Here is a 12,101-nt window from a genome sequence, read left to right as displayed (position 1 = left end):
TGGCTGCCCCACATCGGGGCTGGGCCGTGTTCAAACCCCAAGGTCTCTACCTGGTCCCAGACAGCATCCACCATGGCAGACCTGTGCAGCCAGGCCTCTGTGTGACCTTTGCTGACTCCCTCAGTTGTCCAGAGCTAAGGGCAGGGCCCCCAGCCCCATCTCACACTCTGAACGAGGGATAGAAAGGAGAGATGCCAGCAAAGACAATGACTGGCCCCGTGGGAGTCCTTTCTCTCAAAGCAGATGAGGGTGGGACATGGTTTTCATTCCAATATGTGCCTTCTTTCACTCATTATTCTTATTTTGGGTCCTGGTTTGTCACTGTCTCATATATGGCCCTGTTCCCTGAGCCCCGAGGAAGGTGACATGTAGGTAAAGGGACTCAAAGTTGGGTTCCGTTTAAGACATGGTTGGTGGTGGGTTCTCCCCTTGACATAGGCAAGATGGGCATTATCCAGGACAACGTTGAGGCAGAACCAAAATTTATTTTCTAAAACACATGGTTGGAATTGAAACCCTAGATGCTGGGACTGGTGACAGGAGGCGAAAGTTGAGCCTGAACACATAGCTGAACCCGTCTCCCCAGGTGATTGCGATCCCAGAGGGGGACCTCCTGGGGTTTGATGTCACCTGCCCCATCTTCCGGGCCCAGCAGCCTAAGGGGCCACCAGCATGGACCAGCTGCAAAGTCACCTCAGAACAACCGAACAGAGTGCACCTCCAGGGGCAACTACTCACGCAGGCCACTCGGATGTTGATTTTGGTGTAATTGACAGGAAACAGCTGTTTTTCCTAAAATGGCAATTTTGTGCTTTTTGAAAATTTACATTTTGGTTGAACAAACCCAAATCAACGTCCTGCAGACTGAATTGCCTTTACGTTCTTTCCCGGGCCGCCTAAGGCTTGCAGGACGGACGGGGGTCCTTACGCAGAATCGGTTTGTGAGCAGCGAGGCCACTCTGGGTGCTTCGTTCCTGCAAGGCCAGGCCACTTGCGAAAGGTCAAGTAGGTTGTCGAGTTTCCCTGGAGATAGGCTGCTCCCTCCTTCACCTCCCACCCCGTCATTGTATCATCTCTCTCTCTCAGTGTCCAGCGTGTCCATCGCAGCAGCTACTTCAAGAGCAGAACGAACGCCCCACTTTGGAAAATGTCACATAGAGACTCGATGAAGGGTCTGTGCATGTCACAGTGCATGTGCTATGGTTGACTTTATTTCTAGTGGCAAATCCCAGCGTCACCTGTTCAGCCGTGGCTAACCCCTAGCAGGGGGGAAGTGTTCCCAGGACTAGTACTTCAGCAACAGCATGGCACGTGGAGGTGAGGCCGTGCTGGGGCAGGAGGCAAGGCAAGATTTCAGTTACCATACTCACTGCCAAGAGGACTTGACGGAAGACAGTTGTCCATGGGACACAAGCTCTAGAGCACAGCCTCACGCTAAGAAGCCACGGTCTCTTGCTCCTCCAGACCACATGGTTCTGTGTCTGATACGCTGCTACCTTCTATGGATGAGATGCTGATCTTGGGAAAAAGCTCAAGTGAAGAAAATAAGCCCCATTACACTGACTGGCCAGATTATGATGATCTCTGAACACATAATAATCTGGCCACTCAGTGTATAGCCTATATAATAAAAGGCTAATATACAAATTGTCCCCTCGACCAGGAGTTCGACCAGCAGGCAGGCCGGCCGGCCAACCGCCCATGTCCCCTCCCCCTGGCCAGGCTGGCCGGACCCCACCCATGCATGAATTCATGCACTGGGCACCTCCCTTCTCTCTCTCTCTCTCTCTCTCTCTCTCTCTCTCTCTCTCTATATATATATATATATATATATATATATATATATGTATGTATATGTATATATATGTGTGTGTGTGTATATATATATATATATATGTATATATGTGTGTGTGTATATATATATGTATATATGTATATATATGTATATATATGTGTGTGTGTATATATATATGTATATATGTATATATATGTATATATTATATATATAGTATACACACACACACACACACACACACACACACACACACACACACACTGAGTGGCCAGATTATTATGCGTTCAGAGATCATAATCATCTGGCCACTCAGTGTATATACTCTGAAGCGTTCTTTTGAGAAGCAGTAGTAATGGCCACTTAACCATTTTAACCTGCATAAAAATGGAAAGAATCTGATAAAGAAACTTGAGGCAAAAAAAGAAAAAAAAGGTTATGTGTGTAGAGGGAACACATTAAGTCTTCTGGTTCCCCCCCCTCCTCTTTCTTATGCATCTACCCAATGCGGGACCACGGTCCTCGCCTTCCTAGATCTTGGGCTGAATCCTTTCCAGGCACAGTTTCTGTTTCTTAGAGACGGAATAGGAAGACTGTACCGCCCCGATCACAGAGAGGGACATTCCACAGTGCACATTCAGCTGGGTCTAATGGCTTAAGCCCTTCAGAAGTTTTACAGTGAACCATAACCTTTCTAATAGTTAAAACTAGTCCCTGTCATGGCCCCGGGTACAATGACGAGTGGTAGTGACATCAGGTGAGAGTTGGGTCGGTACCTATAACACTGACAGGGTTTGGACTTCGCAGCCTCACGTCCTGGGCATCAGGTGTGCCTGTTTCTCCCTCAGGGCCCTGTGCTGGGGCTCGGGAAGCAAAGCCACCTCCTGGGCGCAGGTGGGTCTGGCAACCTCACGGTGCAGGTGAGGGGTGCGGTCCTGCGGTCCAGCTGTGGCCGGAGCAGAGCCCCCCACGCTCCTCCCACTCCTTCCGGAAGCGTGGCTGGCCGCTCAGGGAGGCAGCGCCGTAACCCACGAGGCCTTCCTCGCGCCAGTTCAGCGTTTGATCCTGGTCACCGTCGGCACAACCAGGAGCGCCGGGCGGCTTCCTGGCCCGGTTTGCCTTCGGTGTTCTCCCGAGGAAACGCTGTCCGTGACCTTGCCTGTGTGCCGTGTTTTTCTTTTCGAATGTCACAGGCAGTTTGAAATGGTCATCCCCACCGAGGACTCCGTTATCACAGAAATGACCTCGACGCTGCGAGACTGGGGCGCCCTCTGGAAGCAGCTGTATGTGGTAGGTCGCTCTCCCAGGTCCGGGATGGTTTGAAGAAACACCTGAGCAAGGGGACCTGGGCTGGCATCGGGCACCCGCTGTCAGTCCCTCCGGGCGTCAGGGGCCAGAGCGTAGGAACACATGTTCTTGGGATCCGGAGAAGCCAAGTGGAGGTGACCGACCCCAAGGGCTCTGTGCCGGGTCTCGGCAAAGGAAGCGCAGGTCTCCTTGGGGGGTGAAAAGAACGTGTTGGGCAGAATCTAAAATTCAGTGTTATTTTACTTAAAACAGCGTTGTGCAGGACACTAGCACGGGAAATGGAACTATTCGAACGGCTGAGATCAGTGCCTCCTAAATATTCAGCAGGAGACTCACAGAAATGACAGTGTAGATCAGGCGTCCTCAAACTACGGCCCGCGGGCCACATGCGGCCCGCCGAGGACATGTATCCGGCCCGCCGGGTGCCGCTGCCTGTCCTGCTTAGCAGCTGACGCGTCCCGGGCCCGCAGTGCGCATAGGAATTTGTTCATAGTTTGTTTTTTTTAAACTATAGTCCGGCCCTCCAACGGTCTGAGGGACAGTGAACTGGCCCCCTGTTTAAAAAGTTTGAGGACCCCTGGGCCGTAGATGGTCCCAGTTCATTGACCCAGCCCCGCTTGCTGCCTCTTCTGTGGGGAACTGAGTTGAATTTCCTTTCGGTTCGGCCCTCCCTAGCGACTTTTACCTGCCTTTGAGGTTTCGAGCGTCTGTTCTGGGGACAGACCCGATGGGCCTGAGCATCCGTGTGTTGTAGGCTCTAGGGGCCGCCTCCTCACGGCCTGGTCTGCGGAGCGATGGAGACGGCGTTCGTGCACAGTGTCCTGGCCCCTGGGCTGGGCGTCAGTGGTACTGGGAGCGAATACCAGTTGGCCCTGGAGACCCCAGACGTCTGGCCTTGAGGATGAGGCTGGCGTGGCTGGGTTCGACCTCTGGGGTGTCCTGTCCGGATGCGAATTCTTGGGCGAGTGCGTTGGTGGAAGGTCCCCAGGCGTGGGTGCAGGGGCTGCTGTCCCTGCTGTTTTCGAACAGTTCAAGGCGCCGAGCTTCTCTGCGGTACGGGGTTTGAGGAGGGCGGTTGTGTCTCCTAAACCAGCGGTCGCCAACCTTTCGGGCCTCCCGGACCACCGGTTGGCAACCGCTGTCCTAAATGGTCGGCAGCACGCAAGAGCTGCTCCCTAGGCGGGCCCGGAGCACCTAGGCACGTGGCGAGTGCTTCCGAGCCGCTGGCTGCTCCACGTGACACCAGCGAGGCCTCCGTGACGGCCTTGAACATGCCACCTCACAGGAGTCAGGGATACAAGCACGGAAAGCCTCGGGAGGGATTCGGGCAGGCCTTGGCGGGTGGGCGTGTGCTCCGGGTAGGTCTCATTCTCAGATCTCTCCAGGGACCGGCTGTCCAGGGCCCTGTGCTCAGGGCTGGGGGCTGAGCCTAAACCAGCCGTGGGCAAACTACAGCCCGCGGGCCGGATCCGGCTGTTCTATCCGGTTCTCTTGCTCTCCCCTCCGCTCCTTTACTTTGAATTTATATCAGTTCACACAAACACTCCATCCATGCTTTTGTTCCGGCCCTCCGGTCCAGTTTAAGAACCCATTGTGGCCCTCGAGTCAAAAAGTTTGCCCACCCCTGCCGGTCTGCTGCTCCAGAACTCGGGCTGTGTTCATCGCAGGCGAATAAAAACTTCCCCATCTCTAAACCAGTCCAGTTCTCACAATTAAAGGCTTGCTACATTACCTTCTTGTTTTTTACAAACATTTTATGTATTGATTAATTTGAGAGAGAGAGAGGACGAGAGGGAGAAAGGGAGAGAAGGGGTGGGGGGGGGGGAGAGAGACATCAGTCGGTTGCCTCCAGTATTGTTAACTGGGAATCGATCTTGCATCCTTTTGATCGATCTTGCATCCTTTTGATCGATCTTGCATCCTTTTGGTGCACGGGACGACACTCCGGGCCACCAGCCAGGGAACAGTGTCTGCTGCCTCTCTGATGTGGTGCCGGGGTGTTTCGATCGGATGGACAGAGCTGAAGAAGGGAGGATTTGAGGGGCAAGGGAGGCAGAGGAGGGGTGGCAGGCACGTGGGTCCCAGACGCTGCGCCTGTGCTGGGCAGTCTGGGCGGTGACGTCGGACTCCTGGGGAGGGCAGCAGTCTCATGACATGGGGGGACGCGGGCACGAGGGCAGAGTCTGTTAGGAAGAACCTGTCTCCGAAGAGGCGAGCACATAGGACGTGCCCCCTCCTCTGTGGTCCCCCCCCCCCCCCCCCCGGCGCAGCCTGGGGACCCGACGGAGGCTGCTGTTTGTGTGTTTCCCAGAGAAACGAGGGCGACCTGTTCCACCGGCTGTGGCACATCATGAACGAGGTGCTGGACCTGCGGCGGCAGGTGCTGGTGGGCCACCTGACGCACGACCGCATGAGGGACGTGAAGCGCCACATCACCGCCCGCCTCGACTGGGGCAACGAGTGAGTGCAGGCGGCGGGCGACACCGACCCGGGCACAGCGAGGCGTGGGGCCCCCCCTTCCCGGGAACACACTCTGTGGGGCTCTCCTGGTTGTCTCCCTTTGAGAGCTGAGTACAAACAGCCTCGATGGAGCCCAGAGCCGCATCCCCAGGGCTGGGCTGGCGTGGGCACGGGCGCTGTCGGCTCGCTGCACCCGTGTGGCCGATGGTGCCCGAGCTCCCAGGCACGACACGTGGCAGGCGCATCAGCTGTGGCTTCTGCCCCACGGTGGCCTCAGGCGTGGCGCGGGCACTTCCCGTGAGCAGGCAGCTCTCCGCGCCACGGGCGTTGGCGCCCTGCGACCCCTGGGGAGACGCTGAGGTCGCAGCTCCCGAGTGGCACGGGAAGCCGGCGGGAGGTTGTTAGTCGGCTCTTCCCTCCTGGGCCATCCCTTCCCTCTCCCCGGGGGCCTCCAAGAGGTTAAGGAGGTCAAAGCGCACCCACACCTGCTCCCAGAGCGCCCCGATGTCCCGCCTGTCCCGCAAAGGCCACGTGGGGCCTTGTACCCTTCCCCCCGTCCGCTCCCCCCCTGGGTTCCTAGGCAGGTTAGGGGCTGAGTTGATACAGCCTTGACCCCCCTCCCCCAGGCTTCTCGAATCCTATGTGCACCCCTCCACCTGTCCCTTCCTGTCGCCTTATTTCTTCTTGTTTTGAAAGCACTGCTCTGATGCTCTTCTGTGAGCCCCGAAACCTCAATGGGGGGGAGGCCAGCCTAAGGAAAGCCCTAGGAATTAGCCACTGAGAAACCTAAAACTCTCTGCCACTCCCTTTCCCAGAACAACATTGTGTCCGGCTCTATCTCCACCCAGTCCGACGTGGGCGGGCTCTGTGGTGAGTCTGTGGGTGCCCACGGCTCCTGCTGTAGAAAGCCAAGACCCCCGCCCACTCACCCCCGTAGCAGGATCCCCCCACTCAGAGTGCCAGCCCCTCTCCCCTAATTTGCCTGCCCATGTCACCTGTTTCCCAGCCCCTGGCCAGAGCCCAGCCTCGTTAGGTTGGCTGCCGCAGCCACGGTAACAAGTCATACAAAGTGGAAAATTATGGGGGAGAAAAGTATGGTGGCTGAAATGTCCCATTTCCAAGCGATGTAGTAACAAGTAATGATTTTAAGTATTACGCCAAGTGAAATAAGCCAGTCAGAGAAAGGTAAGTATCCCGTGATCTCACTCATGTGGAATCTAATGAACAAAATAAACGGATGAGCACAACAGATCCCGAGACAGAGAAGCGGGGAACAGACTGTCAAACCTCAGAGAGAAGAGGGGGTGGGGGTGGGAAGAGATGAACCCACGAACTTGTGTGCGTAGTTGCTTAACCCGTGGACCCTGGCAATAGGGTGGTGAGGGCCTGGGGTCGGGGGAGCAGGGGCTGGCTAGATGGGGTTCATGGGGGAAAAGGGACGAGTAATACTTTCAACAATAAAGACTTAAAAATAAACTAATTAAAAAAACACCTCTCTTCTCTAAAGGTGTCTTTTCTCCCCAACGTTTGCCTCTGCTTTCTAGGCAGCTGGGCCTGGACCTGGTGCCCAGGAAGGAGTACGCGATGGTGGACCCGGAGGACATCAGCATCACCGAGCTCTACCGCCTGGTGGGTGCCGGGAGCGTGGGCGCAGCTCGCTCCTGATCTTGTGGTTTCCATGGCACTCGCTGTACTTAATTTTGCAAGAACAGGATGTTCCCGGTTTAATCCGGAGCGAGGAAGGAGAAGGAGAGCTGAGGTGACCGTGCCCTGAGCACACAACTCGGACGCTCACCTGTCCCAGAACGACGGGGCGTCCCGCCTCGGCCCTCCGCCCCCGGGACCAGGGCGTAAACCCAGACGCGTTTCTGATGCAGGTCTCTGCGTTTTTGCCTAGTCTAGTGAGATGCTTGCAAGCCGTGCGTGCGCATCTGTTGTGTGTCAGGACACGGCTGTGTCCAATCCTTCCTCACCCACGCGGTGCGCACCCCCCACCCCCATCATGGCGACATACAGACGCCTGCCAGCGTCTCCTTGGTCCCCACTGCTGGTCTGACCCGAGCCCTCCCACCCCCAGTCCGTGCCTAAGTGCTGAGCCATGGGGAAGACCCAAACAACTAGACTTGACTTCCCCTCTGCCCTGTACCAGCTCTGTGATCTGGGACTTGGTGCTTCCTCCCTCAGAGCCTCCGTGTCTTCCTCTGTTCATTGGGTGTGATCCTTCTCACGTGTTTATCCTGGAAGTCACATGAGAAACGCACGTAGAAAGCCTTTCCTTGGCAGACGATGTTTGCAAAGTGCCTAAGCATTCGTCCGATCTCCCATCTGTCCCCTCACCTTTAGTTTATCCTTATTAGACGGGCACGGTGGCCAGAAGAATCGATACCTCACGTGCTAAAACGTACGATTCGGTTTGGCTATGTTTAATGACGTAAATAATAAAAGCTTGGCCACCATGGACATGTACTTCTCTCTCACCATACGCAAGTCCAGCGGCAAGATGTTCTGGGCTTGGTGGTGGTTTCCTGGTGTCAGAAGGGGACGCGGGCTGTTTTCCTTCTGCTGTGCCGTGCATGGCTCCATCGTCGAGAGTACTGCCCAGCACAACGTAGCTGCCAGAGCCCCCGCCATTGCAGCTGCCCCCGCAGCAGGGACGAGAACGGTCCAGCTGTTTCAGGGGCCTTCTTGGCAATTCCACACAACACCTGCACTTACAGCTCACTGGCCAGAACATAGTCACACCCTCGTATCTAGGCTGGGGTGTCAGATACTGTATTTGATAAACAACCACCAATGCCTGATGCAAATACACGTGATCTTCCCTGGTTTGGTCATGCGTGCCCGCGATTTTATCTCCGTTCCTTTCATTTATGGTCGCATGTGGGATGGATGGCCAATAGATTCATCGCTCAGCGTTCCGGTTTGTTAGTGGTGGCTGCTGAGGGTGTCGTGTTGATAAGATTCGGGGGTCTCCTCTCGGCTGTGATTGATGGGCATTGACTGTGATTGGTGGGTAAGAACCACCACTCATTAGCCACGACTGCCTTGGATGGTTTGGGGTTTTATTTTGTTTTTAGGATTTGATAGCTCAAATCCTGGTGCACAGTCTTCACTCGACAGATGAGGAACACGGGATGCTGTGGTTTTGCATGAACGTGTAACTTCTCCTTTGGAGCGGTTGCGTTTTTCTGTTTCTAAACCAGCCGTGGGCAAACTACGGCCCGCGGGCCGGATCCGGCCCGTTCGGCTGTTCTATCTGGCCCGCGGAGCCGAAAGAGCGGAGGGTTCTCTTGCTCTCCCCTCCGCTCCTTTACTTTGAATTTATATTAGTTCACACAAACACTCCATCCATGCTTTGGTTCCGGCCCTCCGGTCCAGTTGAAGAACCCATGGTGGCCCTCGAGTCAAAAAGTTTGCCCACCCCTGGTCTAAACCCCAGTGATTCCATGTTGTCCTCCTGAAGGCAGACCCGGGGGCCTGCCTGGACCCGCCTGGGCACCCACGTTGTCTGTGACCCTCGGTCGTCTTCTCTGGGTGGCATCAGAGTGACTGACAACATCGACTTCCAGGGAGAGCTGGCAGCCCCACCACCCACCCCTGTTGTCCCGGTGGCTTATTGTCCCCCGTGGACCAAGGACCGTGGCGTGGAGCTGAGCGCCCCACAGAGGATGTGGCCACCTCTCTTTCCTACAGCATCTTCTCTGTCGCGTTCAGACACGGGCGTTCGCATCTCCCGGGTCCACCCTGAAGCATTAAAACCTCTTGCTTTAGGCTTCGGGCAGCCCTGTGCGCGGGTCTTTCTCACCAGCTGTGCTCATCTGAGCGGGGGAAAAAAAGCGCTGACCCCCTGCTGTTCACATCTGTGCTCTCGGAAGGTTGGGTGCTGCCGAGGGCAGAGCCCAGCTTTCTGGGACTAAAGGGGATCGTCGCCACCGGCTTCTCTAGTGACGTGAGCCGGCGAGAGGTCTGTGTAGGAACCTTTCTTGGTTTTATCAGGTCACCTTCCCTGCTTGTTGTGTGATCCTTCGTGGGTAGACCAGTCATCTCAGACCGAGGCAACCCCCACCCCCATCACCACCAAGATATTCGGCAATGTCTGGAGACATTTTCAGTGTCACAAGTGGGGATGGGGTGGGCCGAGGTGGGGAGAGGGGCTTTGGGCATCTGGGGGGTGGAGGCCAGAGAGAGAGAGCTGCTGACAATCCCACAAAGCCCAGGGCAGCCCACAACGGAAATATCCAGCCCTCCTCTTCCCCTACCCCCCAAAAAAAACAACACCCCAGAAATATCCAGCCCTCTTCTCCCTCCCCCTCCACAAAAAACAACAACACCCCAGAAATATGCAGCCCAGACTCCATAGAGCTGAAGTGAGAAGGCCCAGTGGTGAGGATTCACCCCGTAAGGAATGCACTGTGCGCAGCTTAGACATTTGCACCCCCTCAGTCTTGGGGTGAATCTGTTTTCCTAACCAGCGGTCTCCTGAACGGTGAGCACGTTTGTGTAGGGTCCCTGGCGCTGGGGCCGTGAGTTATTTCCGGGATGGGTTCTGTCTGTCTGTTGTGACTCCCGAGTCGCAGCTCGTCAAGCGTGAGCATGCCTCCGGGTCTGTGATTGCTGCCGTGTTTTCACCGGGATATTTTTAGCAGTTCCCCAAAGTAGTGAGTTACCAGGAGGCAAACAAGTGATCATCACCTGTTTCAGTCCGAACCCTCCCACATCACAGGCACAGAGGGTGGAGCCGGGCGGGCTTGTTACTGGCGGGCATGCCGAGACCAGCGGTGCCAAGGTGCCGATCACGCAAAGATACCGCAGCGCCTTCCGTCAGCTGGGATTTGATCTCTGCACATGACCTCAATCAGGGACCCTCAGCTCGCTGCACATTCAAGTCCCCCGGGGAGCGTTTGAAAGACCGCTGTCTGCAGCCCCGTCCCCTAGAAATTCTCACTTAACTATTCTGGGTAGGACCTGGGCGTACAGGCGATTTTTAAAAAATGTATTTTATTGATTTTTTACAGAGAGGAAGGGAGAGGGACAGAGAGTTAGAAACATCAATGAGAGAGAGACAGCGATCAGCTGCCTCCTGCACACCTCCTACTGGGGATGTGCCCGCAACCAAGGTACATGCCCTTGACTGGAATCGAACCTGGGACTCTTCGGTCCACAGGCTGACGCTCCATCTACTGAGCCAAACCGGTCAGGCGGATTTTTGAGCTCCCGTGGCGGATGTGTGTGCCCCCAAGGCTGAGGAGCATGAATCTACATGTGGTCCCTCCCACCGAGGGTCAGGTGGTCTAGTTCTTCCCTCCCTCTCCACACAGGCAGGCTTGTCTTCGGCCTGTGACAGCTCCGGTGATGGTGCGCCCTGGTAGGTAGCTCCGTGCAGGCGAGGCTGTTTCTGCGCCGGCCCATCTTGGCACAGTGCAGACACCCACAGCTGTGTGTGGGGTGAATGGTCGGTCCCCCGTCTCCTCACTGCTGGTCCTGCCCCCGGGGGGAGCCTCGGCTGGCTGTCCTGAGGACAGAAAGGACAGGTGGACGCAGGCGCTGTCCCCCGCAGACACCTGGCTGGCTTTTGCGGGTCTGCTGCCAGGGCCCACAGGTTAGACAGCCTTGGGCAAACTACGGCCCGCGGGCCGGATCCGGCTGTTCTATCCGGTTCTCTTGCTCTCCCCTCCGCTCCTTTACTTTGAATTTATATTAGTTCACACAAACACTCCATCCATGCTTTTGTTCCGGCCCTCCGGTCCAGTTTAAGAACCCATGGTGGCCCTCGAGTCAAAAAGTTTGCCCAACCCTGGGTTAGAAACTCGTGCTCTGGTGATGGAGTATCACTCACCACATCCTGCCCCAGAACACTACCGTGATTTTGCAGGTCAGTCACCTTCCAAAGAACTTGGAATTGTGAGGGATGTGCCGTCGTCACTGTACTCGTTAGCTCCCATCTGAGAAATGGTCGGTCAGCGGTACGTTCGGCTGATTTTTAAGGACGACTCGTCATTCCTTCTCGCCCAGGCTGGTGGTCCGGAAGCAGTCGGATCCTTTGAACGGCGGGCTTGAGTCGGCTCAGTGCCTTGGTATTTTTTTAACATGAATGATGAAAAAAAACACACACAAAAAAACAAGATTCCTCCATGGCTTGCCAACTTGGTAGTTTCTTACTTTAGAAGTTGGAAGAAAGTTTGGAATTTAATATCCGACTAGATTCCAAATCCAGAGCCAAAAAATAAAATAAATTGCAGCCGGTCCCCGGCTTACAAAGTTCAACTTAGGATTTTTCGACTTGACGGGGCGCACGTGCAAAAGCAACACGCATTCGGGAGGCACCGTGCCCGGGTTGGAACGTTGACCTTTCCGGGACTGCCCGCGGGCGGGAGGGTTCTCTCTCGTGACGCTGGGCGGTGGCGGCCCCCGATCTCGAGGGTCAGCACCTCTTCTGCACAGGGTTCTGTGTTGTCCGTGTTTTTGGATTTTGTGTTTGTGTGTTCACGCCCCACCCTGCCCATCTGTGCTCCTGCTCTGGTGAGAAGTAGAGGAATGTGAT

General features: G+C 55.6%; 1 protein-coding gene across 3 annotated transcripts in view; it reads left to right on the top strand.

Annotated features, from left to right (window-relative positions):
- Positions 1 to 12,101, top strand: part of DOCK4 (dedicator of cytokinesis 4) — a 217,007-nt gene that overhangs the window by 111,216 nt on the left and 93,690 nt on the right. For all 3 annotated transcript variants that reach the window (XM_080666770.1, XM_080666771.1, XM_080666769.1), the window contains exons 5-7: positions 2,986 to 3,082; positions 5,412 to 5,560; positions 7,105 to 7,189. In XM_080666770.1, the coding sequence (XP_080522896.1) occupies positions 2,986 to 3,082; positions 5,412 to 5,560; positions 7,105 to 7,189 (331 nt within the window). The remainder of the gene's footprint in view (positions 1 to 2,985; positions 3,083 to 5,411; positions 5,561 to 7,104; positions 7,190 to 12,101) is intronic.

The sequence above is a fragment of the Plecotus auritus genome, assembly GCF_963455305.1.
Source record: "Plecotus auritus genome assembly, chromosome: 4".
NCBI lineage: Eukaryota > Metazoa > Chordata > Mammalia > Chiroptera > Vespertilionidae > Plecotus > Plecotus auritus.
This window is presented reverse-complemented; position numbering and strand designations above follow the sequence as displayed.